The sequence below is a fragment of the Acartia tonsa genome, chromosome 8, assembly GCF_053477335.1.
Source record: "Acartia tonsa isolate MP-2025a chromosome 8, ASM5347733v1, whole genome shotgun sequence".
Taxonomy (NCBI): Eukaryota; Metazoa; Arthropoda; class Copepoda; order Calanoida; family Acartiidae; genus Acartia; species Acartia tonsa.
In genome coordinates, this window is record NC_137267.1 from 38272944 (window position 1) to 38300204 (window position 27261).

At 31.7% G+C, this 27261-nt stretch overlaps 2 protein-coding genes across 2 annotated transcripts in view; both read right to left on the reverse strand.

Annotated features, from left to right (window-relative positions):
• Positions 1–4916: 4916 nt before the first annotated feature.
• LOC145326905 (adenylate cyclase type 2-like) lies at positions 4917–23295 on the reverse strand. Its single transcript, XM_080170350.1, has 11 exons — positions 23213–23295; positions 22640–22704; positions 21517–21577; positions 21221–21325; positions 19830–19958; positions 14214–14324; positions 13911–14003; positions 13447–13508; positions 9823–9904; positions 5699–5770; positions 4917–5113 (listed from the first exon to the last, which is right to left on the reverse strand). Exons 1-11 carry the CDS (start codon positions 23276–23278, stop codon positions 5036–5038), a joined length of 924 nt encoding a protein of 307 aa, XP_080026476.1. The 5' UTR covers positions 23279–23295; the 3' UTR covers positions 4917–5035.
• A 237-nt stretch (positions 23296–23532) lies between these two features.
• LOC145326603 (adenylate cyclase type 1-like) overlaps positions 23533–27261 on the reverse strand; it is an 82389-nt gene continuing 78660 nt past the window's right edge. Inside the window, exons 29-31 of the mRNA XM_080169974.1 lie at positions 25731–25856; positions 24085–24173; positions 23533–23536 (exon numbers count right to left, since the gene is read on the reverse strand). Of these exons, the coding sequence (XP_080026100.1) occupies positions 23533–23536; positions 24085–24173; positions 25731–25856 (219 nt within the window). The remainder of the gene's footprint in view (positions 23537–24084; positions 24174–25730; positions 25857–27261) is intronic.

Consider the following 27261-nt stretch of genomic DNA (forward strand, 5'->3'; position numbering starts at 1 on the left):
CTTTCTTTAATTTATTCATCTCGCATAAAATTTGTGTTGTTATTGTATTATTGAAGACATTAGTGATTTATGTTAGGTTACTGTAAAATACCATTCTTAGCATCGCTTCCTTCCAGCAAGAAGGGAGGGGACATTGGACTGTAAATTATGCTGTTCCTAATGTTTTATGAACGCACTCGCTTAGTTGTCTGCTGTAAAACTTTGGAAACATTTATTATATCTTAATTAATTTGTATAAATTTTTCCACCAAAATGGTTTAAGCCGTTTATGAAAGTTGAATTATTGGAAATAAAGAAAAATTTAATTATACATTTATTTGGTCAAAATAACATTTTATTATTTACATTTCTCACATATAATAAACTATGAAACATATATATAATCAGGTAGTTCTAATATAAAATGATATCATATTTGTTTTTAATCTATTTTTTATTTACAATAATAAAAAACATAAAACGTCATTAATTTTTTTGTACTCCTAAACACGTTTTCTAAATACAATGTGACTAAAAAATTTTATTAACAATTAAGTTTAATTATAGACCATTATAATTTTATTTCATTATTTGATACAAATCTATAAATTAAAACATTATTAACTTTTAAATAAACCAAAGGGCTTCGCCTTTAGCCTGCAATGGGTATCCCACCATATTTAATTTTTATTTTACTGGGTATCTGTTTAATTTTTTTTAGGGGAGGGCTGAATGTTTATTTTTAATATTTTATCTTAGGTTTAAAACCAGTTTTGTTAGCCATGAGGGGCCAAAAACTCAGGCTAACAGAACTGATATTAATTTCATAATTTTTTATGTGAAAAATTATCTGACACGATGCTATACATTATTTTTCAGTATAGCTTAGAACCGATAAAATCCAGCGGATATTAATCGGTTCTGAAGCCATATCGGAAACAAGGATGACAACATCCATAAAAGCGAAGCACTGAAACGGTAGGACAAACGGACATTAACACTTGTATGGTATCTGAACTGAATAATCAGAATTTAAAAGTATTAGAGTCGAAGCAAAATTGTAAGTAAATTTGTTGAAAAAACTGCTTGAAGCAGGATAATGTTTATGGACATACTTACATTTTTGGACTTGATTATAGAGTTGCTTCGCTTAAAATATTGTTCGTTGTTGTCCCAGGAATCAATATACCAAAAATCAGATCAAACGGATAATTAGAACACTTGAAAATTTGTTGTTAAAAAAGTAGAAAAATCAACATTTTTAAAATGGACGTACGGACATTCTGGTAATGATTATAGAGTTGCTACGCTTTCTAAATCGTGCCAAACTACTACAGGAATCATCATGCAAAGTTTGAAATCGATAGGACAATTCTAACATGCCTAAATTAACGAATAAAAGCTATCTATCTCGGACGGACGGACCGACCCTAATTATAGAAAAGCTTCGCTTTTAAAAATAATTATATTAATTCTTTAAATTATTAGGTGGTAAAAAATGTTTAAGTAATGGATTTTGAAGGAAAATCCAGGTAAGGTTTTATTTCTAAAACTTTGTAAATCCTTTCCTTAGTGAGGTAAATAAAGTGTTATAGTATATTGGAGTAGTCGCCAAGCTTCTCTAAATCTAATTTTAAATATCTCTCTTTTAAATGTGACTTTCCGCCTTCTACTAAAGATAGATGTAATTATTTTCACTATAAACACGCATCTAATCTATAATTGACTTATCTGTCTGCTGTTTTCGTTTTTTTAGGGACATGTTTTAAAATTATGAGATTTGCTATTACTGAAGGTTTTCATCATTGTTTTATCAATATTATTCATAATTATACTTTTTGGAAATTGGATTTTTTATCCTTATAATAAAGTAAAAGGATCTCGCTAACCGCTGAACAGATCGGGTTCTCCTTCAGTTTTCAGCGAAGCTTTAGAATGTCTTTGGGTGGTATTAGGGCATTTTCCTGCTTTACTTTTGAGGATAGGGACAAAGCAATCAATTCACTTTTAAAGCACCAACCTCTGTTATTTTACTTTGCTGTCTTCTGTGATTTAGAAAAAGACTTTAAAAGTTTTAAGTTTTTACCCAGAAAAATGTAACAAACTTTCTTTATCTACATTTTTTTTATTCAAGAATAAATTCTGTGGACATAATTATCTATTATACAAAGTAGCTTGATGTCTGTCCGTCTGAAGCTTAAGATCTCGGTAACCGCTGAACCGATTGGGCTCTACTCTTCAAGGAATTTACCTACTGGTCCTGTAGTGGTTTTAAGCTATTTTCTTGGGGGGTGGGACACCCCCAACCCCCTTAAAAATGAAAATTCCCCCCCCCCAAAAAAAAACAAATAGTTTTTAGGCAGTTACTTCACATAAATTAGCAGCACCAGAATTTTTTTTAATTACCTCTTGGGGCAAAGCCCCTAGAGGCTAGGGTCGGAGCAGCTAGTTTTATATGAACTAGTAAGGTTTTTCTTGTCTGTAGCGAAGGATCTCGATAACCGCTGGACCGAAATGGTTCTCTTTTACAAAATAGCTTCTCATAGTTCCAGTGAAAGTTTATGACTACTTTGGGGGAATGTAATAACCACCCCTCCAAAAAAAGTTGATTACTTTTCCTCTTTAAATTAAAATTTAAATTGGGCAGGGTTGAACAACTGCACCCCCCTGCCATCAAATGTCCCTAAATATTATTAGATGCGTAGCAGCTAATTACTCAGATAAAATGGAGAGTTTTCAAACAGTGCATCTGCATAGTGCAACAGTGCATAGCTCAGCAGTGACTAAGCTAAATACCTTAAATTATGGACTAGCTGCGCTTCTAAAATACCACACAATGTATAAAGTGAAATTTGAAAAGTTGATACACTTTTTTGCAATGTAAAAAGGTATATTCCCAGGAGGGCGTGCTAATATTTCCGCACCTCCTCTTGCCTTCTTTAATCACTGGCTGCTACATCGCTAGATGTTTCTAGGTGCACTTTAGGGAAGGATGTTAAGTTGGGGAGGATGTTGATCATCCTTAATTTTAGTTTTAAAAGAAAAGAAGGGCGGGGGGCATTTTTATAGGGGCGATTTCTCCTAGAAGGTTTTTGGCTGTTACGTCTTTCTGGAAATGCTTCACTGTAAAGGAAAACCATCTAAATTGGGCCAGCGGTTAGCGAGATCCTTCGCTACCCACACTCATAGACATCCACCTGTTTTTGTTGTTTAACTGGCCCTTGCCCTTTAATTCACTCTCAATACTAATCAAATTTGTTTCAGTTTTTTCTTTTTTTTTGCAACTAAGAAACACTATGCGGAAGTAAATGCACATCTCCCTAGAGCAATGAAAAGTAGGAAACAAACATACACAATATTTTTAACATGATGCTGTGGCGTACTTTCAACATTACAAAAACTATTATGTTTAAACGTATTAGGTATTCAAATTGGTTGAAATATTTTTTAAAAGCGATGCATTTCTATAATTAGGGTCCGTCCGTCTGTAACGATTAGCTTTTTTTGTTAATTTAGACATGTCAGAATTGTCCTATCGATTTCAAACTTTGTATGATGATTCCTATAACAAATGAAATAGGAATAAGTTTGATAGCAAAGAAACTCTATATTCAGTATCAAAAAGTCCGTACGTCCATTTAAAACATGCTGGATCTTTTACTTTGTTGACAAAAATTCATATATTTGTCCTATTCATCTAAGTTTTGGAATACTTATTTCTAGGACAATATATTAAAATTATATAAGCGAATGTAAGTATGTCCTTAAACAGTATCCTGTATTTAAACCGTTTTGCGACAAGTTCACTTAAAAATTAGCCCAAACTTATATTTTTATATTCTGCTTATTCAGGAATCCCCCTCTAACAAGTATCTATCTGTGAACGCGCCAAAGGAAATCATAAATTTCTGATAAAGTGTGCCTTAATAACTAATTTTAATTATGATTTTGACATTTTTTACCTTGTCTTTACCTTCAAACATTACACTTATATAATTGAATTTGAAATATAAATTGTAAAGGAATAGAATACATTCAACTGACCTTACTTCAACATTTAGGACTTAGTTTTCAGGGATTAAAGGGATATGCCTATAGTTGAAAAGTTTTAGAATATTGAATTGAATATCTATTCTTATCTTTAATAAAAAAAAAGATACATTTTGTTTTTAAAAAAAGATTAAATTTCATATTATTTTAATCCTTGATTCAATAACACAAATATATTTGAGCTAACTTAAATTTATTTACCAAACAGACAGGGGCGTCCAAGCTTTTTTATTTGGGGGGTAAAATTTTGAAAATAAAAAAATTTTTTTGGGGGGGGTAATCTTTATTTCATAGGGGCATTTTTTTTATTTGGGGGGGGGGGGTAAAAATTGAAAATCCAAAATTTTTGAGGTGATTACTCCCCCCCAAATTCATTTTGGGGGGAGTAATCACCCCTTTACCCCCCCCCCCTTGGACGTATATGCAAACAGAGTTTCTTTTACTATCCTGTGTACTTTATACCAATTTCGGCAGCCGCGCGGTTTTTATGAAGCTGCTCAGCCGCTGCTAGCTGGTGCGGAAAATAATAATCATATTCTAATTTATTACTTATTTTTTTATGTTATAAATAATCTCAATTGAAATGCATGTTTTTAATTTTTATATAGCCACACGGAACCAACTTTGAAGCTTTTATTTGTCTCTTTTCGCTGCGCTACTTACGATCAAAAGTATGCTTGTTTTCTCATGCTAGCGTAATTACTGCAAGTTTGACATTAACAAAACATTTGACCATGTTAATTTTAGAAATATATTAAAATTTGCTTTAAAATTCCAATCTTGGTAAATTTTTTCCTAACTTCACTCGATATTTCAACCACCAAATGAATATCATCCCATCCCCCTAATCAGATTTTATCCTCAACTAAAAAAATCAATATTTTTACATATATGTATATGATAAACTTCATATGGTTTTTGCAATTGGAACAATTTTTTATTCATGCCTATTTCTTGCTTTAAAAAAATAAGATTTTTAACTATACAAGAAATCACTTGATAACATTCAAATTCCATTTTCCATATGTTTGCACTTGTTTGGTTTGTCCAGCCAGTACGTTGGTAAGGAGCCTTTACCCTTTACCTACAATAAGCATATTTTAACATAGGAGTCTGTGGACAGTTTTTAACAGTACTCGGCAGCCGCGTTCAAGCCACAGTGAAATCTTAATATTATAATTTTAAAATTGAGATGGATGCCCCAACCTGATTCTAAACAGACTATCCATCATTTCAGAATGTTTTTCATACACACCAGTACGTTTAAATTTGAGGCGTATGCGCGGCTGCCGAGCCCTGGTTTTCAAGATAGTCTGGACCTAAGTTGCAGACAAGTAATCAATTTAGGTTCAAGAGCTGCAACACCCCTACAGAAGTTATCAGGTTATTTTTTAATATTCTTAATATAATTTGTCTGCGTTAAAACAGTTTTGTAGAAAAAAATTACCCGCATTTTACAAAATAAAACCCCCGGTTTTATCCATTTTGTTGAATAGTAGCTCTCTATAATTATGGCACAAGAAAAAATTTCTAGGCGATTTTCTTGGGAAAATGGTGGTACCCTCCTCCAAAATAGTTATAAACCTTTCCTTGACCTTTGTGAAGCTACATTTTAAAGGAATGGTACAGAGAGACAGTCAGACATCCTGTTATTTTTATGTAAGTATACCTGAATATTTCCTCTAAATGTACAGATAATTTCTTGACAATCTTTTACACTTTCTGCAAAGCCTTCTGTCACCTATGATTTTAAAGTAGTTTTCTCTAATGTAATACCTAGTGAGGGAGTGGACATTGGGCTGTTTATTACACTAGCCCCCAAAGTTTTATAAAAACGTTTTCTTATTCGTTGGCTTAACAACTTTGGGGACTTTAGTTGAATTTTGATTGGTTGGTTCATTAAGTTACTAGTCTATACATTTCAACCTCTAATTGTTCTACATTGGGAATGTACATTAATTTATCGGCCGTTGTCTTATTTAATACCTATATTTGAGACAACTTTTACTACACAGAAACTCCCAATTTTTAACAACAACAAAATCCCTGCCCCTCTCGGAGAGCCTCGAACCCGCGACATACGGATAAGGAAACCAACATTCTATAAATGAGCTATATTGGAGTCCAATTATTAGTTGTGAAAATAGATGATGTATACAAAAACTTATTTCTTATAGTATATTTTAAAATTTCAAGTTCTTCCATGTCTATCATCATAGCTCAGGGGTAGAGTTGAGGTTCCATTCAGAGAGTTTTCAGTTCAAAACTACCCAAACACCAAATTTAATTTTCACTGTCTGAGATAATAAGTAATACAAAATTTTAAAATATTTTCAATCATTTACATTATACATTATACAGTCACTTAAAATATTAAAATATTTTTTTAATTTGTTTTTGGTGAGACTCAATCTTGCATCAATTAAACCAAATATCAGTGGTAAAACAAATTATTTTCTCACCAAACCTCCAAATCTCTACAGGAATATGCGTGTTTTGTAGATTTATTGTTTTAGTCTTACTGTAAATGCCAAAATATAAAAGATTGAAAAAAATATTGTTTCAGTGGTGTGTCTTGAACCACCATCCTTGGCATCTGAAACCTGTTGCCTTAACCAAAAGAGCTAATTTAGCATGAGACATATATGAGTGTTTTACAGTCTTCTTTTAAATGCCAAAGTATATAATATTGAAATAAATTTTTTTTCAATGGTGTGTCTTGAACCACCATCCTTGACATCTGAAACCTGTTGCCTTAACCAAAAGAGCTAACTTAGCATGAGACATATGTCAGTGTTCTACAGTCTTATTTTAAATGCCAAAGTATATAATATTGAAAATAATATTGTTTCAGTGGTGTGTCTTGAACCACCATCCTTGACATCTGAAACCTGTTGCCTTAACCAAAAGAGCTAATTTAGCATGAGACATAAGTCAATGTTCAACAGTCTTATTTTAAATGCCAAAGTATATAATATTGAAAATAATATTGTTTCAGTGGTGTGTCTTGAACCACCATCCTTGACATCTGAAACCTGTTGCCTTAACCAAAAGAGCTAATTTAGCATAAGACATATGTGAGTGTTCAACAGTCTTATTTAAAATGCAAAAGTATATAATATTGAAAAAATATTGTTTCAGAGGTGTGTCTTGAACCACCATCCTTGACATCTGAAACCTGTTGCCTTAACCAAAAGAGCTAATTTAGCAAGAGACATATGTTAGTGTTCAATAGTCATACTTTAAATGTGAAAGTATATAATATTGAAAAAATATTGTTTCAGTGGTGGGTCTTGAACCACCCTCCCTGACATCTGAAATTTGACGCCTTAACCAAAGGAGCTATTTCAGTATGAAAGATTTATAGGCGTTTTACAGTCTTCTTTTAAATGCCAAAGTATATAATATTGAAAAAAATATTGTTTCAGTGGTGTGTCTTGAACCACCATCCTTGACATCTGAAACCTGTTGCCTTAACCAAAAGAGCTAACTTAGCATGAGACATAAGTGAGTGTTCAATAGTCTTATTTTAAATGCCAAAGTATATAATATTGAAAAAATATTGTTTCAGTGGTGTGTCTTGAACCACCATCCTTGACATCTGAAACCTGTTGCCTTAACCAAAAGAGCAAATTTAGTATGAGACATATATGTATGTTCAACAGTATTACTTTAAATGCCAAAGTATATAATATTGAAAAAAATATTGTTTCAGTGGTGTGTCTTGAACCACCATCCTTGACATCTGAAACCTGTTGCCTTAACCAAAAGAGCTAACTTAGCATGAGACATATGTGAGTGTTCTACAGTCTTATTTTAAATGCCAAAGTATATAATATTGAAAATAATATTGTTTCAGTGGTGTGTCTTGAACCACCATCCTTGACATCTGAAACCTGTTGCCTTAACCAAAAGAGCTAATTTAGCATGAGACATAAGTCAATGTTCAACAGTCTTATTTTAAATGCCAAAGTATATAATATTGAAAATAATATTGTTTCAGTGGTGTGTCTTGAACCACCATCCTTGACATCTGAAACCTGTTGCCTTAACCAAAAGAGCTAATTTAGCATAAGACATATGTGAGTGTTCAACAGTCTTATTTAAAATGCAAAAGTATATAATATTGAAAAAATATTGTTTCAGAGGTGTGTCTTGAACCACCATCCTTGACATCTGAAACCTGTTGCCTTAACCAAAAGAGCTTATTTAGCAAGAGACATATGTTAGTGTTCAATAGTCTTACTTTAAATGTGAAAGTATATAATATTGAAAAAATATTGTTTCAGTGGTGGGTCTTGAACCACCCTCCTTGACATCTGAAATTTGACGCCTTAACCAAAGGAGCTATTTCAGTATGAAAGATTTATATGCGTTTTACAGTCTTCTTTTAAATGCCAAAGTATATAATATTGAAATAAATTTTTTTTCAATGGTTTGTCTTGAACCACCATCCTTGACATCTGAAACCTGTTGCCTTAACCAAAAGAGCAAATTTAGTATGAGACATATATGTATGTTCAACAGTATTACTTTAAATGCCAAAGTATATAATATTGAAAAAATATTGTTTCAGTGGTGTGTCTTGAACCACCATCCTTGACATCTGAAACCTGTTGCCTTAACCAAAAGAGCTAACTTAGCATGAGACATATATGAGTGTTCTACAGTCTTATTTTAAATGCCAAAGTATATAATATTGAAAAAAATATTGTTTCAGTGGTGTGTCTTGAACCACCATCCTTGACATCTGAAACCTGTTGCCTTAACCAAAAGAGCAAATTTAGTATGAGACATATATGTATGTTCAACAGTATTACTTGACATCTGAAATCTGACGCCTTAAGCAAAAGAGCTACCTCAGCATGAAACATTAAATATGTTTTACAGTCTTCTTTTAAATGCCAATGTATATAAGATTGAAAAAAATATTGTTTCAATGGTGGGTCTTGAACCACCATCCTAGATATCTGAAACCTGAAGCCTTAACCAAAAGAGCTATTTCATTATGAGAAATATGTATTTGTTCAACAGTCTTATTTTAAATGTCAAAATATTGTTTCAGTGATGGGTCTTGAACCACACCAGTTGAGACTTGATATCTGAAACCTAATGTCTTAACCAAAAGAGCCATATAATCATAAGACATATATATATATTTTACAGTCTCAGTTTAAATGCCAAAGTATACAAGATTGAAATAAAATATTTCCCCTTGCCCTCATCTTTCTTTTCCTTCTCTGCATTAACACAGCATTCTTTTTTTTAAAACCTACCTCTGTTTATGTTACAACATGTTGTGATGACCACAACATGTTTTCAAAAACATATTTGATGTTGTCTTTTTTTTTAAATCTAAAGAGAGAGTGAAATAAAGTGTATGAATTAAAATTTCAGTTTATAAAGGTTAGTAAATTAAATTTTAAATTGGTTATTAAATCATGCCAATACATTTTAAAGATTCTAAGAAATGTAAAACCAATTTGGGCAAGTATTTACCAAGAAAATTATCTTATCTTAAAATTTTGTTTCTATTTTTTTTAACCTATAGGGTGACGACAAAATTGTTCTATAAGATCATAATAGGTAACTAGCCAATAGCGAGATAGTTATATCGAGCCAACTCTAGTCCCTTTATATCCCCGTGTAATACCAGCAATTTTAACAATAATTATGAAAATGTTATGTCATTTTAAGAAACAAAAAATAAAACATGCATCTTAGCTGCATATTGTCACAAAAAACACAAAAAAGTGCAATTTTTTGAGAATTTTTTAAGGTTTAATTTTTTACCTGGATTCTTCCCATCTGTCCCGAAGATTCCATCCTGCTGGCCACGTTTACTGTGTTACCCCAAATATCATATTGTGGCTTCCTAAAACAATTTAATGTTAAAAGTTTATAATAATTATTTAAAGTATTGCTTCAAGACCGATTAATATCTGCTGGATTAAAACCGGTTCTTAGCTATATTGAAAATTCATGTATAGCCTCGTATTATAGACAATGTGACACTTTTAATCTTATAAGTTTTCATTTTAATATCCGCGGAAAACTTTCTATATTACGATGAGATAAATAACTATTTCCTTTTTTAGTTTCTCAAGTCATTTAGCTGCTGGAGGCTTCTTTGCTTCTCTTTTTATTTTTAATTATATTTTGAAGTTTATAATAACTGCAATGGATATAGAATATACATGGATATTATGACCGGAGCAAAATCGTCTTCAATTTAAGTTGCTAACATGGACAACATCACATATAGGTAAGTTCGTCCATCCATTAGAAGGGAATGGGGTTATTGTAGCCAGCTACAAGATTCACTTTATTAGAGTACATGATAATCTGGTATAAGATCCAAGTAATAATAAATCCATTATTTTAGCTCTTTTATGTCGTTTATTTATGTTGTTTATTTAAAATGGTACTAAGATAATTACATAATTGTAAAAAATTTTTACATAAAAGATTCAATTAAAGACATTCTATTACAAGTAAGGTTAAGATGAAAGAGCAAAGGATATTAAAAGGTTTCTTAATCTAAAAGAATCCTAAAGAATTCGAATCCTTTCAAAATTAAAAATGGTTTATACAATTATCTAGACTTTGCACAAAGATGGAATTTTCAAAAATTAATTATACATCTCTTTTCAACTCAAATATGTACATTTTATTGAAATTTGAAACTTGCGAAATGGAATTAAAAAAATTACTTTTGTCCGTTGACAAATCAAAGAGAAAAGAAATATTTTGTTTTAAATATTTCATGAATTGAATATAAAGGAAAAAAACAATTACTGTATTACAGTTTACTGCACATGACATTTATAGATTGATAAGGTTTATTTGTCGTAAAATACTCTTCTGATAGGATTTTACTTTCATAGAATAATGTTTCCAAGTAAGCTTCATAAATGTCTTAGAGGGGTTTTAGGCTATTATCCTGACCTCCACATACCCCTCCTATAGACCTGGGGCTGAGTAACAAGAATACTATAATACAAAGTAGAATGATGTCTTTCCGTTCATCTGTATATTTATACAGAATTTGTTTAATATTGTTAAATAGGGGTTAGTTGTCCCCTCACACTCTTAAAGCGAAGAACTAGACACGCTTGGACCCTCAGATGTCAAAACTTTATTTTAGTGTTTGGCCAAAATGACTTAGCAATTGTATCTGTAAGTACGTCTAATAACACCCTTTGCTATTTTTAAAATCCTAGAAAATTTTTTTTGCAAGAAAATTGCATAAATTCGCAACCTTTTTTAGAACCACTACATAACTCGAGTTTTAAAACTTTTTATATAAAATCCTTTTTACAAAAAATATCAATAATTACTTAAAATTAAACCTGAAAGAAAAAAAATCTCATTACACGTGTTAATTTGCATGTTTTAGGTCTTTTTTTGAGGAAAGTATAACTTCCACATTTTTGACAATAATATATTTTTTTAACATTTCAAAGTAAAATATAATAAAACTTAAACGATTTTTCTTGAATTATCAGTTGAAAATTTCATCAAACATGCAATTTAAGTGATGAAAATTTAATAAAATAATTTTTTGAATGTTTAGAATTACCAATTTTCTACATTTAAAACAAAATGTTAACAAAATTTAAAAACATTCTAATATATAACTTTAAAAATCAATAACATTTTATAAAATGATGTTTTAAAAAATAAATCATTAAAAGGTATTAAAATGCATTTTAAGTTGCTTAAAATTAAAACGAGAATATCTTTTTACACTTTATTCTTTGTAATAGAGATTAATCGTCATTTGCTGAAAATGAAACATTTAATAAACTAATTGAATCTTTTTGTGACCATGTTTAAACTTTTTAATTTTTACACTAAGGTGTTTTTTAATGAAAATCTTTGTTGAATTCTCTTTTGCGACAAAAAAAGAAAGGGAATTTTTTACTATTTCTAGGTTATCTTATGTAATTTAAACTATATAATATGAAATAATTTTTAATTGTCTTTCTTTTGAGCCACAAAACACTGTAAAATGTAACATATATACAAAAATAAAAATTTTTTTAATGAATATTATAATATCCTTATATGGCATTGCGTCAGAGCTTATTCTTTAGATCATATGTTCATGAAAAGTAGTCATAAACTTGGAGGGTTGCGCTATTTATTAGAATATTAAATAAACTTGAATGGTAAAAATATTAGCATAGCCTTTGTCAATTCAAATGCTTTAGGTATATTATTCGGAAAGTTAGTTAAAAAAGAGAGAATTTGCTGTGTATACTGTTGAAAGACTTTCAAAAATGTAAATTACAAAGCAATCCTAAAAGATCGGGTCTTAGGCGAGTCTTAGTCGGGGGTTTTCTGATAGCAAATATTGCGTTATTGGTATACAATGTAAAAAAAAAACATTTTAAAGAAATTCTTTAAATAAAACCCAACGTGTATTGGCAGTACAAACATCTTAATGCTAGCAGACATATGTTTATCAACATTTGCAGAAAACTATTTCCACAAGAAAAATTATTCAGGTTTCTACTTCACAATTTTAAATATTTCTTTCTGATAAAATGTTTGACATATATCGTATAATCATTTACCAAAAAAAATATTTTGATAATTTAGATTTCAGAGAAGATTAATCCTTTCAAAAAACTAAGACGACATTTTGCATCTTCTGTCATGACATTTTAGAAAAAATATAAAAAACCAAAATTTAGTATGAAAACTATTTTCATCGATTTTTCTGAAGGTATTATCGTATTCTGTGGCTTTGTTATTATCATTTACTTATATCGAAAGTGCCAAACATTGTACCCTAACTTATTCATTTAATAAAAAACTAACCGTGTAGAGGCTAGAGCAACTAGTGAGTGTATACATATGATATAAATATTAGTAAGATAAAATTTAAATATGACTGTTTGACGTACCTTGCTCCAACAACTCCTGCTACCACTGGAATTATACTTGCACCAACTCTCATGGAAAACATACCTGGCTCCAACAACTCCAGCAACTACTGGACCCATGCTTGCAACAACTCTGAAGGAAAACATACCTGGCCCCAACAACTCCTGCTACCACTGGACCCATGCTTGCACCAACTTTAAAGGAAAACATACCTGGCCCCAACAACTCCTGCTACCACTAGACCCATGCTTGCACCAACTCTCAAGAAAAACATACCTGGCTCCAGCAACTACTGGACCCATACTTGCACCAACTCTTAAAGAAAACATACCTGGCTCCAACAACTCCAGCAACCCCTGACTCATGCTTGCACCAACTCTCAAGGAAAACATACCTGGCTCCAACAACTCCTGCTACCACTGGACCTATGCTTGCACCAACTCTCATGGAAAACATACCTGGCTCCAACAACTCCAGCAACCACTGGACCTATGCTTGCACCAACTCTCATGGAAAAAATACCTGGCTCCAACAACTCCAGCAACCACTGGACCCATGCTTGCACCAACTCTCAAGGAAAACACCTGTATATATTTACATATTAAAGAAAATAATCATTGGCTTTTCTCAAATTGCATAGTCGAGCACGACCTCCATCCCCCCCCCACCCCCACCATAATTACTTTGAAATAAATTGAAAATAAGGAGTAGTGAAGTTTTTCGGGTGTTGTTAATTTACTTTAGGTCAGGTTAGATTATATCAGGGATATAGGGTAGCCCGGAAGGATAAGGGTTTTACTGTAAGATTAGGCATAAAGAAAAAAAACTTTCCAACATTAATTTAAATATATTTTTAAAGAAGAGAGGGATTAATTATGTGCTTCCTAGGCACTTAAAAAGGAAGTACCAGAGTTTTCATTGAAAAAAAATATTCGAGTTTAATAATTTTTTATTTTTATTTTAAACTTCCAAAAATATTACTTTACCTGAAATGAATCTCTGTTAATATTGTCCAGAAGTTGCATAAGCTGGAATCCAAATTCCACCATGAGGATTGCAAGATTTTTTTCTCGGCCACACTAATAAAAATCATATTTAAACATGAGTTGGGAGGGCGGGTAAAAAGGGGTTTTTAACGTCATTGACCTTTCATTCCATTACTATATTATAGTTTACTTAATTAAATTTCTCAATTTTTTTTTTATAAAATTGGCGGATTCTGGACCTGGTACTCGACAGCCAAATTCAGAAAAGTATTTCATTATTTCCAATTTATAAAGCGTCAATACCTCTTTTTTGACAGCTGCAGCTGCCCCAGGACTCAAACCAGCTGCCACCATATAGCTGCTGCCAATAGTCTTGATCTTCTCTATTGAACTATACTTCGGCTTGGACAGCAGCTGAAAAATTTTAGTTTTTATTACTTTATTTGATTTTACCCTATTCACAGGAACAAGGGACCAGGATTCTGACAAACAATTTTACCCACCTCTCTTTAGAAACAGTACAAAACAAGTTTTACGCCCACATTTCTCCACACAAATATCCAAATTTTCAGCATTTTTAAATGGAATTAATTTGCTGAACCACGGCCCCTGGTAATACACTATATTGTGATAGGAACAAATAATCTAAAATTAAATCCTGCATATATCGTAAGATATTGTAAAGGGTTTGACAAGTAGGCCATAAATTAATTCTGGACTTAACCCATTAGTGACGAACCGGCTTTTAACGCCCGGTTCCAGAAAATGCCGAAAAAGACCGGTTTTCAGTTTCAGGATTGCATTATGCTCGCATGAGCCTACCCTTTACTGCGCTGTTTTTCAATTTCCCCCAGAGAGAAGCGTTTCTATCTATTCGGTCGGCCACAATCTTTCATCGAAAATGGGTGAACCAAGAAAAACAAGGTGATTTAAAATACCCCTTCTAACTTTTTTCTTTATGAAGTAAAGTTAGTGATTTTTTTCGTGAAATTTAAAGTTTATTGGCAACTACATTCATTTGTGAAATCGTTTTATTCTAATTATTATTTTTCATATGATTTTTTTATCGTTTAATTATGTTCTATATAACTCCGGTTTGGCGTGAGTAAAAATACCCGCTGGTTTTATTGCCCTGCTCGGCGTGAGTAAAAATACCCGGTTTTAACTTTTCAACCATTAGATATATTAGATATTTTTTATCATTTATTATTCTCTTCAAATGTAAAAATTTCTTTATTTCCCAATGATAAATATAATTGATAAATAGATAAATAAAAGGATCAATAGATAGATAGATAGACTGATATATAGGGATAAGACAATGGCCGATAAATTTATGTAGATTCCCAATGATAATCAACAATTGTTAGATAGATAAATAAAAGGATGGATGGACAGATAGATAGATATATCTTGGTTTAGACTTTATTACATATATATTTTTAAGGGGTGGGGGGGGGGGGGGGGGATATGCAAATTTGATGGTTTTAGGCCATTTTTGTTATCTTGATATTACTGTATTATTCTATTCTTTTGTTTGTGATATTTTTTAAATACTTTAGGCCAAAGATATGTGATAAGTCTTTTCTAGTCTTTCCTTTATCAATAAAAATTATATTTTTTTATATATTTGTCAATTACTGATACTACTAGAATAGTTGCTACTCTATAATTCACTTTGGACGTTCAAAAATTACATTATCAATATCCCTCCCATTATTATCAATACAAATATTAGCAAAAGTTTTAAAACTTCCTCGAAATGGGCTTTTTTAACCGAAAAGGGCGGTACCTATAGCCAAAATCTTAAATGTGATATAGATTGTTTTGTATGTTAGTTGTAGCTCTATCAATTACATGAGGTTATGTAGTTTTCAATTACGGATCGTATCATAGTTTTAAAAATTGTTCATCTCACTTTGGGCGTTCAAAAATTACATTTTTAACTTTTTGGGCCAAAAAACCAGGTATTTAGGTCGAAGACGGGCTTTAATGCCGTGGGAAAGCACCAAAAAACGCCAAAAACGGTTATTAATGCCGAAACATTTCTTTACTCGCGCCAAACCGGTTTTTTTTGCAACTTTCCTGTGCACGCCACTAGAGCAAAACAAAAAAAATTGGAATTCCGTTTTTACCATTATAAAGCTTCCCTGAGATTTTCAGCTTGATCGGTCCATAAAAGTGGCGCTCGGCACTAATGGGTTAAATAATCTAAAATTAAATCCTGCATATATCGTAAGATATTGTAAAGGGTTTGACAAGTAGGCCAAAAATTAATTCTGGACTTAGTAATGTTGGCATTAAACTTGTTTTGTGCTGTAGGGAAGTTTGTAAGAAAGGGAGGGGGGGGGGGGGGTTGAATTTTCACTTCAAATTGTTTGTCAGAAGTTTAGTCCCTTTTCCCTGGGTATTATCAATGAGATTATAGCCAAATATATTCCCAACAAAATACACCAGTCAGTGTTCTATCATATCCGCCTAAATACAATCAGCGCTAATTGGACAAAAATATATGATTTTACTGGCCAAATGTTGTCTAAGCCAAAACATTTTTTTAGTATAAACACCAATTATCTTATCTGTACTTAAGTTTTTGGAGCGACCCATTCACAAGGACCCTTACTATTTTTGTTGTTTATTTCAAATGTCCATGAAGGAAGGATACATTGGACTGCAAAATTTAATGATACCCTTATTTTGTGACAAAATCTTACTTGTAGATTTAAAACTGGTTGTACTTTTATTGATTTATTATATATTAAACTGTTTTTTTTTTTGCGCGGAACTGATTGCACGCAACAAAATACATAATACAACATTCATTTAAAATTTAAAGAGTTTGGTTTTCATGATTGAATTCCAGATTGGATCTATTCATAGCAATGATACAATTTTACAAGCATCTCAGTTTATCCAGGGAGGGAGAGGACATTGGACTGGTACCCAAAGTGTTATACCAATAGGTAACTTTTTTGTTGGCTATAAAACTTTAAGTACTTTTATTGAATTTGGATTGTTTGGTTCAAAATAGTAGTGTCTAAACTTTTCAACCAATAATTGTAAACTAAATATTAGATAATTTACTTTATCATCTTTGGTTATGAACATCAACATATCGTCAATTGTCTTATTTTAAAGTTCCCTGCAGTTTATCTCAGTCATTTTATTACAAATACAAGGAGGACAACATCCATAAGTAGCGAAGCATAAAAACAATTTGAATTGTTAAAAAGAAACAGTCATTTTTTTTTTTTTGGGGGGGGGGGGGAAGGCTATTTATTAGGGTAAATTTCTCTTGTAAGAGTGGTGATACCTTTCACCAAAATAATTATAAACCTTCCAAGGACAAGCACCACTGTACAGGAGAACTAAATCGGTTTTGCGGTTACCGAGATCATTAGGTACATACACATAGACATTCTATAGCTTTTATATAAGGATACATGGCAGAGATTCTATGAAAAATCAAGCAGTATTATTTTATTTCCTTAATTTTAAAGTAAGACAAAATTTACATTTTATTAACACTAGTCTATATGCCCAAAATTTTAAGGGAGTTTCTTTACGAGGTCTATAATAACCTTGAGGCCTATTTCAAGCTTCCGTGAAAAGAAAACATAAAAGGTCCATTCGTTTCAAATATATTTTGTTTTATTCCTTAAGCTCTTAATTTATTTTTTAAAGAGTGGTAGCTGCGTCCCTAACCCTATCTTACACAAAAACCTCTATTATAATAGATACTTCTATTAATAATACTCTATTTTTAAAGTAATTAAAAGTGGTTTGTTCTATTACTATCTAAATTTTTTTGTTTTTGGAATCAATTATTTTATGTTTTAAGTAGTTAAAAGGAGCAATACTAGTAATGTCAACAACTTTGACTTTGAATAATTTAAATTCTAAAATATATAAAAAAAAAATTGGGGAAATTGGAATGTTTTTTTAAAAATACACCCAAATAAATTTGTTTTTATATCGATCTCCCCATCCCTCTAACTAAAGCCACAACAATTAGATAAAGAATAAGATTTCTGAGAAAAAGTATTATTTTGTTGTGAAACTGAAGTTGGCATTCTGTGAAGGTTATTTGAGTTTGTTTGAATTATTAATGTGTACAGGCCTTCAGACTTCCTTCTCCCCTCTGCTAAATATATTTACATTCCGTTGACATCCAATTTCATAGGTTTATGTCGATAATAAATGTTAAGTATAGAGCATGTCGAGTAAACGCAATTAAATAAAAGTTTTCATGGCTGATTTAATATACATAGATATGCCCCTTTTCATAAAAGAAAAACTTAAACTGTTTTTAACCTATTTTTGAATGGGGGGTCAAAAATATACTAGGACACCTATAGAATCAGACTGCAGAGCCCAAATTTGAATTAAGTCCCCAGTAAACTTTTTTTGGGGGATTTAAAAATTAATTTTTAGTGATGCTGTAATCATTTTGACCGAAGCAAAAGCTTTTTGTTTACTTTGGGTAATATTGTGGCTTACAGAACATTTTTATATAATTCACTTTATATTGATACAATAAAAAAACATTACTCTGTTCATTGGAAATAATTTTTTTTCCAAAAACAATTAATTTCATTGAAAAATCTAACATTTACAATAAAACAAATAATTCTGAAATCTAACCAATAAGAAGCCTTGTTTTATATAATTCTTTACAATTCAAAAAAAGAGTGTTTTCACAAAGTGACTTATTTCCAATGTAGTTAAATATTTTTTATTTAAATAAAATGAAAAGAATGAAAACCGTACACATAAAAGATACATACTTTTTAAAATTATTTTAAAAGATAAGTTTGAATAATCTTATTTAATAACACATTTGTATATGTGACAAAAATAAATTTGTTGTATTGCATAAACATTTGTTGTCATTTAACCCTTTACAGCCATTTTTTATGTTTTTAAAATAAGTGAGAGAACACAAACATGTTAATGTTAATTCGTTGATATATTATAAAGAATTAACTTTTTAGTGAATTTTTATAGTAAAATCATAAGGCGTAATTTTACTCTATACCAGAATACAATATTTATGAAGCAAAACACTCTAAAAGCTACGAATTTTACCCAAATAAAAAAAATACCTTTTGCTAGGATCAAAATGATCACGGCAACAGTAAAAATTAATATTTAAATCCCCCCCAAAAAAGTTTATTGGGGACTTAATTCAAATTTAGGCTCTGCAGTCTGATTCTACTGGTGTTATAGCATATTTTTTATATACGTTTTAAAAATAGGTTAAAAACAGTTTAATTGACTATAAGTCATTAAATAAAAGTTGTCATTGTTGACATTATATCGACATAACATAATTAAACCATAACACTATGTTGACATATTTACTACATATATGTCCTATAGTATTCTTATACATTTTGCTACTGCGTTCTCTATAAAATATTTGATTGAAAATAAAAATCAATAAAATAACATTTGTACTTTCAAGAAGTCTTTCTATCTTTTTGTATTAAACTATAAGATTAATCTTCATTTAAAGAGGCACAAGTCTGTCAATGTGACTTTCTTTCACAAAAGATCCCACTAACTGCTTGACCTATTAGTGGAAGTTTAAATTCCCGGCCAGCTTCTATCTAGTTCAAGGGATGGTTGGTTAACCCCCTTGAGATAAAATAGCTTATAAATAAAACTTACATTTCCTCTAAAAGTCATTATTATTGTTTTAATTTTATATGTTGTTAGAAGGCAGGCGGGAGAGAGGGGACATAGAGCTGTTTATTTCACTAAACGCCAAAGTCTAGTGTAATAAACGTTTTCTTATTCGTTGGCTTTCGGCCAGTGTCTTTAGATCCCTAGAAGGCTGGTTTTCCTAATCCCCCCTTTTAGGGCGAATTCATTACTATTATCAAGTATGCAACTAAAATAAGAATTTCTACTTACCAGATCAAAATCACAAATAATCTCATTGAGAAGCCTGATGCACTCGAGCCCCTGCTTGTTGATATCATTCTCGTTGTAGAACTCCTTGTAGTTTGGGATGTTCGCGAACATCACGTACACTCTCTCATACTAAATTTTTTTTTAGAATGCATAATAATAATGATATAAACCTAGCTTATCCTCTTCCTCAAATTATCTGTAACTTTGTATCTAATGCCTGTTCCTATATTTCTGTTGATTATGGTTCGAATATTGAGATTTTATAGTTTAGTTGCAGCAAAAATTATTGGGGGGTAAAAGAGTGTTTACCCCCCTCAAACTTTGAAACCCCTCATTTCACCCCCCTCCATATTTTCAATATTTCATCTCAATAAAAAAAAGCTTGGACGTCCTTTTACCTTTACTTTAAAAGTTCATACTAATGGACTATTTTATAAGACAATTTTACTACCCTTGCATAAAATGTCATAAATTTACCAGCTGTAATAATTATTTTATTTAAGAACTAGCGGCTACGACCCTGGCATCTTGGGGCTCAATATTTGGCAGGGCAGAAAAATAGCCTAAAACCATCTTAGGACCTATAAGATCCTTCACTGTAAATTAGAACCATATCGGTTAAGCGGTTAGCGATATCCTTAACTACAGAAAAAAAACTTACTACCTTATATAATAGGATAAATATCTTTCTAGAATCAGTTTTAAAACTCAATTATCTTAGAAATTATCTAAATTTGCCGTCTAACTTTAATGTGCCTTTAGATACTTTTTCATATTTAAAATAAATAGGCTTTTAATTTTTAGTTATGAAGATAACTATTCTTGTTCTAAAACTTTGTGTCAATAATTTCACAAAGAGAGAAAATCATTTAAAATTCTTTTGAAAATAATTTATTCTTTGTAAATTGATTAATTTAACAAAAAATTTAATCATTACATCAAATAAGCTTATTAATTCTATTAAACAAAATGGCACTTTGAAAGTGATGCATTTTAAACATAATGAAAATACATTAATTTAAAATTATTTAAGTAAGTTTTTGTAATGTAAAGCCGACTTTTATTGGTAGTCTCTGCTCCGTCTATAGCAATAGTAACAGAATTTGATATAACTTTTGATAGGTTCCCGAAAAGGTTTATAAATATTCTGGGGGAGAGCACTACCACCCTCCCAAGAAAAATTGTCCCTAGAAAAGAAATACCAAAAAAAGGAATATTTTAAAGTGCCACTAGGTGGTGCCACTGTTTGACTTTCTAGACTTCCCTTCGTACAAGAGTGACGCAACTTTTTATTTAAAAAAATACATTTAAAAGTGGAAGGATCGACTCCCCCCTCAAGGGCACCTAGAGGCCTCTAGGGGCGTATCCCCTAGTAGCAAAAAAGAACTAACCTTGTGAGAGTAAAGATCTTCGGAACCGTTTCCTTTGATAATTGTAAGAAAATGTTTAGCCACGTGGTCTGGTAACAAGTTTTCTAGCAATACTTTGTTGATACCCTAAATATTAGAGCGTGATAAACAATAGGTAGAGTATATCCAAAAGCTGGTAGCTAGAGGTGTGTCCGTCCATTATTCTACAAAGATCCACAAACCACTGAAAGGGTTGCTCAATGCCCTGCCCTCCAAAGTGAAATAGCCCTTGAAAAATATAAACCATTCCAAAACTATCAAAGAAAGTTAGGATCTACCTGCATAGTTTCCACCTCTTCTCCCTCTCCTCTCAGCTTATCTCGCCAGATCCACTCAATTCTGTAAAATATAAATGCTAGTCGGAAAGACAAAGTTATTTATAGAGTGTATATACGCTCCAAAGGCCAACTATCATCAAAAGTGGCCTTGCCTGCTTGGGACCATTGTTTCAAGGAGGTTGGGGATTTCCAGGATTTTGACTAGTGATCATCACACGTATTAGATTCACTTTTATATGTAGTGAATTCCAATATATCCAAAAAGTGTAATTTAATAATTTCAGATTTTATTCTGAACAAGTCAAAATGATTCACTACATATAAAAGTGAATTTAATACGTGTGATGATCACTAGTCAAAATCCAGGAACTCCCCAACCTCCTTGAAACAATGGTCCCAAGCAGGCCATGCACATCTTACCTGGATTTTGACTGTTCTTCGTACTTCTAAGGTTCACTGGCTGTCTCCTAACCCTAGCTGATAAAATTTGGCTGAAATTCAAATGTTACTTGCTTCGAAATCGAATAAGAAATAACCTAAACTAACTTACGGATTAGGGAGGAAAAAAGTGCGACGCCCTTGTTGCGTATAAATTAATTCATTATTTATGGTATTTAGTCTAAAATTTCTTTAAATGTTTTCCTCTCTGATCTAATTCTTTAATCCACTAACCAAATTTGCGAAGCATCCCCTTCTTTTATTAGTTTAGATTATTTCGATTTCGAAGCAAGTAACATTTGAATTTCAGCCAAATTGTATCAGCTAGGGTTAGAAGACAGCCAGTGAACCTTAGAAGTACGAAGAACAGTCAAAATCAAGGTAAGATGTCCAAAGAAATTACATTTTTCTATCACCTTTCTCATCCCCCACACTGAAGTCACAAGTGTCATGATCGCATGGAAGAAGAAAAATAGATTGGACGTTTCCCTATTGGCAAAGGGAATCTTCAAAACAAATTCATTCTTCTATCTCCATTAACATCTGATTTTTTTTATTTAACATATCTGTTTCTTCTAAAAAGTGCAAAGACTAATACTTATGCACATGATCATTGAAGAATAGATTTTTTCCTATCTTATATAAAAATTTTTATTAGTTGATTAATAAAATGTTGAAATTTTACCTGGCGGCGAAATCTTGATCTCTATCAAGAACAATCATAATCAAAGGAGAAACAAACACCATCACCTTAATATTAAAGGTCTTAATCCAATAGAAAAATATTTTTACTTGTTGTGATTTTTAGATAAATAATATCTACATTATTAACTATTATTGAGCAGTATTTGAAAAACTTAAATTTTAACCTTGTTGTATACAGTATTATTAAAACATGCCATTGCCCATTGATACACACACAATTTTTCTAATGAATGCATTTTTAACTGACTAATAAAAATTTTATTTTCATCAAAGAAAATACAGAATTCTAGCGTTGCAGAGAGACAGACAAAAGACTTTCAGAAGAGACTGACAGAAGGAGGGAAGCTAGGCGTAATAGAACAGGCTATGCGCGATGAAAAATAATTAATGACTCAGAAGTGTTTTATTGTGCCTTTAAAAAATGACGTCATACTGGCCCACCATTGGTTAATTAAAATGTACACTGACCTGCTATTGGTAATTGGCCTATCATTGGTTTTTGTACTATTTGACCTTATTTTTATGGGCACTATAAAGAGCTTAAATGACTTACCAAATAAATATCACTGTTGGTATGAAAACTAATTTTGTAAACCAGAATAGAACAACTGGAAAGCATAAAAAATGTCTAAACATAAAATCTTGTCAAATACCTCTCTTTCTAACACAAAATTTTTTCAACATATTCAAGTTTTTAGTTTGTCAAATGCTATCCTTAAGTCTTTAATTAACAGAAATTTCTTGAGAATATTCCCTTAATCTATTTGCTACTCTTTAACTCATTTTATATATGCTTAAGCAGTAGCTATCTTGATTATTGTAAATGTTTTACCATTACCTCGTAAGGGCGATATTCTCCTTCGATATAAGTGATCATCTAGAAAATCCAGAGCATCATTCACATGTAATGGGATGCGATACTCTAACACCCACGGATATTAGGTTAAATAACATCCATCAGACAACCAACCCTTTAATTGCACGACCTTTGTCTGCGAAGTCCTAACTGTGCATGGTAGTGAGATACGCTTGTTTATGGGCCAAGGCATTCCCCCTACTCTTAATATTTATGTGGCACACCTGAAATAGCAGCAGTAGAACCTATTTTTGACGTCTTTAGTTATGATGCGGTGTCATCCCGAGATTCGAAACTATCACCTCCCCGGCGACGAGCGGATGTGCTACATGTTGAGCCACGATCGCGATTTTATTTTGTAAATGTTACATTAAACCTTAAACTCCTTTTCTTACCCCTTTTACATCCGACAAGACAAGATTTGTACTTTGCAACTCTATGACTCATTTAATAATGTGTCCGACGATCTGTCTGTCCATCCATAAGTCCATCATGCATAAGCTATTGAAAATGGTACAACTCTTTTTGTTCCCCCTTTCTTTAATTTTGTTTTTTTCAGTAAAATTGACATTTTTTGACAAGATTCCTTAAGATGATGATGTATTTTCAAAAAATGAATAACCACTCCACAAAATAAAAGATTTAATATCACAGCAATCTAAAATAATAATATAATCATATGAGACGGAATAGTTATTTATCGCATTGTATAATATACAGCTTTCCGCCGAAAAAAAATTTAAAAGTATAAATATAATTAAAATTTTATTGGGCTGGGCTTTCGATCCCTCTTGGTTTAATTGTATGTTGTTTTTTTTACTTTATACTTCGTGGAAAACTAATTAGTTTTTTGTCAATTCAAGGTTTTTTGTATGTACAGCCAATGTTTAAAAATTCACAGTTGCGAGCACTGATGTCGGTCGGCTGCAGATCAATGTCCTTATTTACTAAGTATATTTGCGATAACTTTTATTTAATGAAATCTTCCAATTTTTAACAAGTTCAAAACGGCCTACTTAATTGCTTCAAGATCCATGTCAGATCTATATAGGAAATAAATGTCTATAAATGAGCTCAAGTTCTCCAAGGAATATTCGTTGAAAACTCATAGTGCTCCAATAATCCATAATAAACTCTCATTGCCCAGAATGATAAGACCCATTATTTTACTTTATTAAAAATAAATTCATTTTTTTCATTCCATGTTGCTATTTACATTATAATGAAGTATTTAATTTCTAATCATAAAAAAGAAAATTTAAATTTATAATATAACTAATTTAAGAAAACTCTGTTTTAAAAGAATTCGATTGTGGCGACACTTTGTGTGTTCAAATATTAAACTAAAATTGTAATCATATAATAAACCCTTTGGTGATGGTAATGTAAAGAAAAAAATATAATTTAAAAAATCTTTTTAAGATCATTTAAATTATTAAATATTTACTTCCGTTTAAATAGTAATGCCGGGTGAGGAAAATAGATTTATTGAGAAATAGATATGCATATAGAAAACTAGCCAATAGGGAGATAGTTATATCGAGCCAACTCTAGTCCTAATATATAAAGTAGGAAGCTTTTTTGTCTGTAGCTGAACCGACATAGTTCTCCTTCACATTGTTGCTGCTTACAGGTCCTGAGATAGTTTTAGGCTATTTTATAGAGCACATAGATGCTAGAGGTGCAGATGCTAGTCTTAATTATAAAGAAAGACTAATTTACGTGAATAGAAGTGTAGACATTTTGACATATACTTGGTTAGTTAATTGTACAGAAATAAATAAGTACTATTATGTATGTTCACAAGTAGAGCAGCACTAGTAAAATTAAAAGAAAAAGTACAGTAGACAGTTTTAAAGTACTAATGTTGTGTGATTTTCTTAGTTATTCTTAAAAGTGTATAGGATAGTCCCTGATAAAAGCTTTGCTGCGTTTTTAAAAACGTTTTTCAAAATCAACAAATGGCTTCCAATCGGATTAATTTCCTCTGTTTAAACAGGTTCAAAACCGTGATAAAAAACAAAATAATTTTAGTTTTATAAAAAAAATTCCTTTAGAGACGTAAATAATCTTTCCATTGTTTTTGCTCAAAGAGAAATAATCTAATTATAGGGAAGTTTCTGGCTTCTTGGTTTTATGCTGTTTTTGTACTGACTTTCTCCTCCTCTAAATCATTATCGTCACTAAAAAATTAAAACTGTCAAATTCAACATACCTCCAAATGATAGAAGTCTTGGCTTTTCAACTTAATCTCATTGAGCTGATATAATTGTAACTGATGTTCTGTTAACAATGTTGTTGTTGTTGTGTTCAGACTATTCTCAGAATTATATTCGTCTCCCTGCACAAATTCAGTAGTATTAATGGATGTAGAATATACATGGATATTATGACAAGGAAAAAATTGTCATCAATTTATCCTGATAACATTAATGTTTAGTTTGTTCACGCAGTAGGAAAGGGGGGATAAAGTGAATAGTAGGGGGAATCGTTATTTTAGCCTGCTGCAAGTTTCACTGCATAAGAGAACATGAAAATCTAGTGTAAGGTCCAGTTATAATATATCCATTGTAATATTTAGAAATAAGCAAGGATTATCACATCCATAAGTAAGTAGCAAACCTATGACCTTGGCTCAACACGTAGCACTTTCGCTTGTCGACGGTGAGGTATAACGGCCCGACACAGCGTTATAACTAAAGACGTTAAAAATGGTTCCTACTATCAGGTTCGCGACTTAAATAGTCAAAGTAGGGGGAATGCCTTGAGCCCATTAAAAAGCGCATCTCATTACCCTTCACGGTTAAGACTTCTCAGACAATTCTCAGAAGTTTTCTGTTGGGTGTTACTAAAACCTAATATCCACCTATGGGTGTTAGAGTATTGCATTCCATTACAAGCGGATGATGCCCTTGGATCTCACTTGCATTGGGCAAAAATTCTTTTTTAAATCATGGATGTTAACGGTTGTTTATAACTATTAACCCTTACAGATCGGGGGGGAGGGTCATATTGACCCCCCCCCTCTAGTTTTTTCAATCTCATTTTTTTTGTAGGTAAGATGGAGAGCTGTAACTTCATGACTTTTTAAGTTTAGTAATTATACGTCGGCAAGAGTTGATTTTATTAGGATATCTGGTCTGTGTCGGTCGTGGTGTCCGGTCAAAGTCGGTTGGGTAGCAAAAAAAATTAGAAAAAATTCTAAATAAATCTTAATTTCTACATTATGACTTTTGTGTATAAGGTAGAAACCAAAATTTTTTTTGGTGAATACTTAGATATCAATGACCATCTGAGAAAAGTGGTGTTATGACCGTTTGACCGCTCCCTGACCGACTTTATGGCCGATTTTTGTTCGGCTTTTACTACAGACATATATCATGAATATCGTGGCTTCTATTACAGCTAGAGACCTAAAATTTTTTTTGGTAAATCCTTGAGCAACAATAAACAGATAAAATATTAATTGGCGCCGCCAACCGCCGTTTTACCGCCGTAACCGCCGAAAATGGCGGTTTCCGTTATTTGCCGTTTTTCAGCGATGATCAGAAAAAGTATTTTTTTTGTTATGAAAAATAAAAGTTCGTCCTAAAATTTGGTCATCCTAGCTGCAAAATTGGCCGCTCTACAGCTGTTTTAAAATTTAGCGGCTGGCCGCTAAAAAGCGGCTAAGGAGCGGCCTGACCGCTATGACTAGAAAAAGTAATTTTCTCTAAAAATACACATGAACCACCAGAAAAAAATTT

Coding starts and splice junctions, on each gene's coding strand:
- LOC145326905 (XM_080170350.1), bottom strand. CDS start 23,278: ATGCTTTCCAGTTGTTCTATTCTGGTTTACAAAATTAGTTTTCATACC. Junction 22,705..23,212: donor CCAACAGTGATATTTATTTG/GTAAGTCATTTA, acceptor TTTAATATTAAG/GTGATGGTGTTTGTTTCTCC. Junction 21,326..21,516: donor AAGAGGTGGAAACTATGCAG/GTAGATCCTAAC, acceptor TCTAATATTTAG/GGTATCAACAAAGTATTGCT.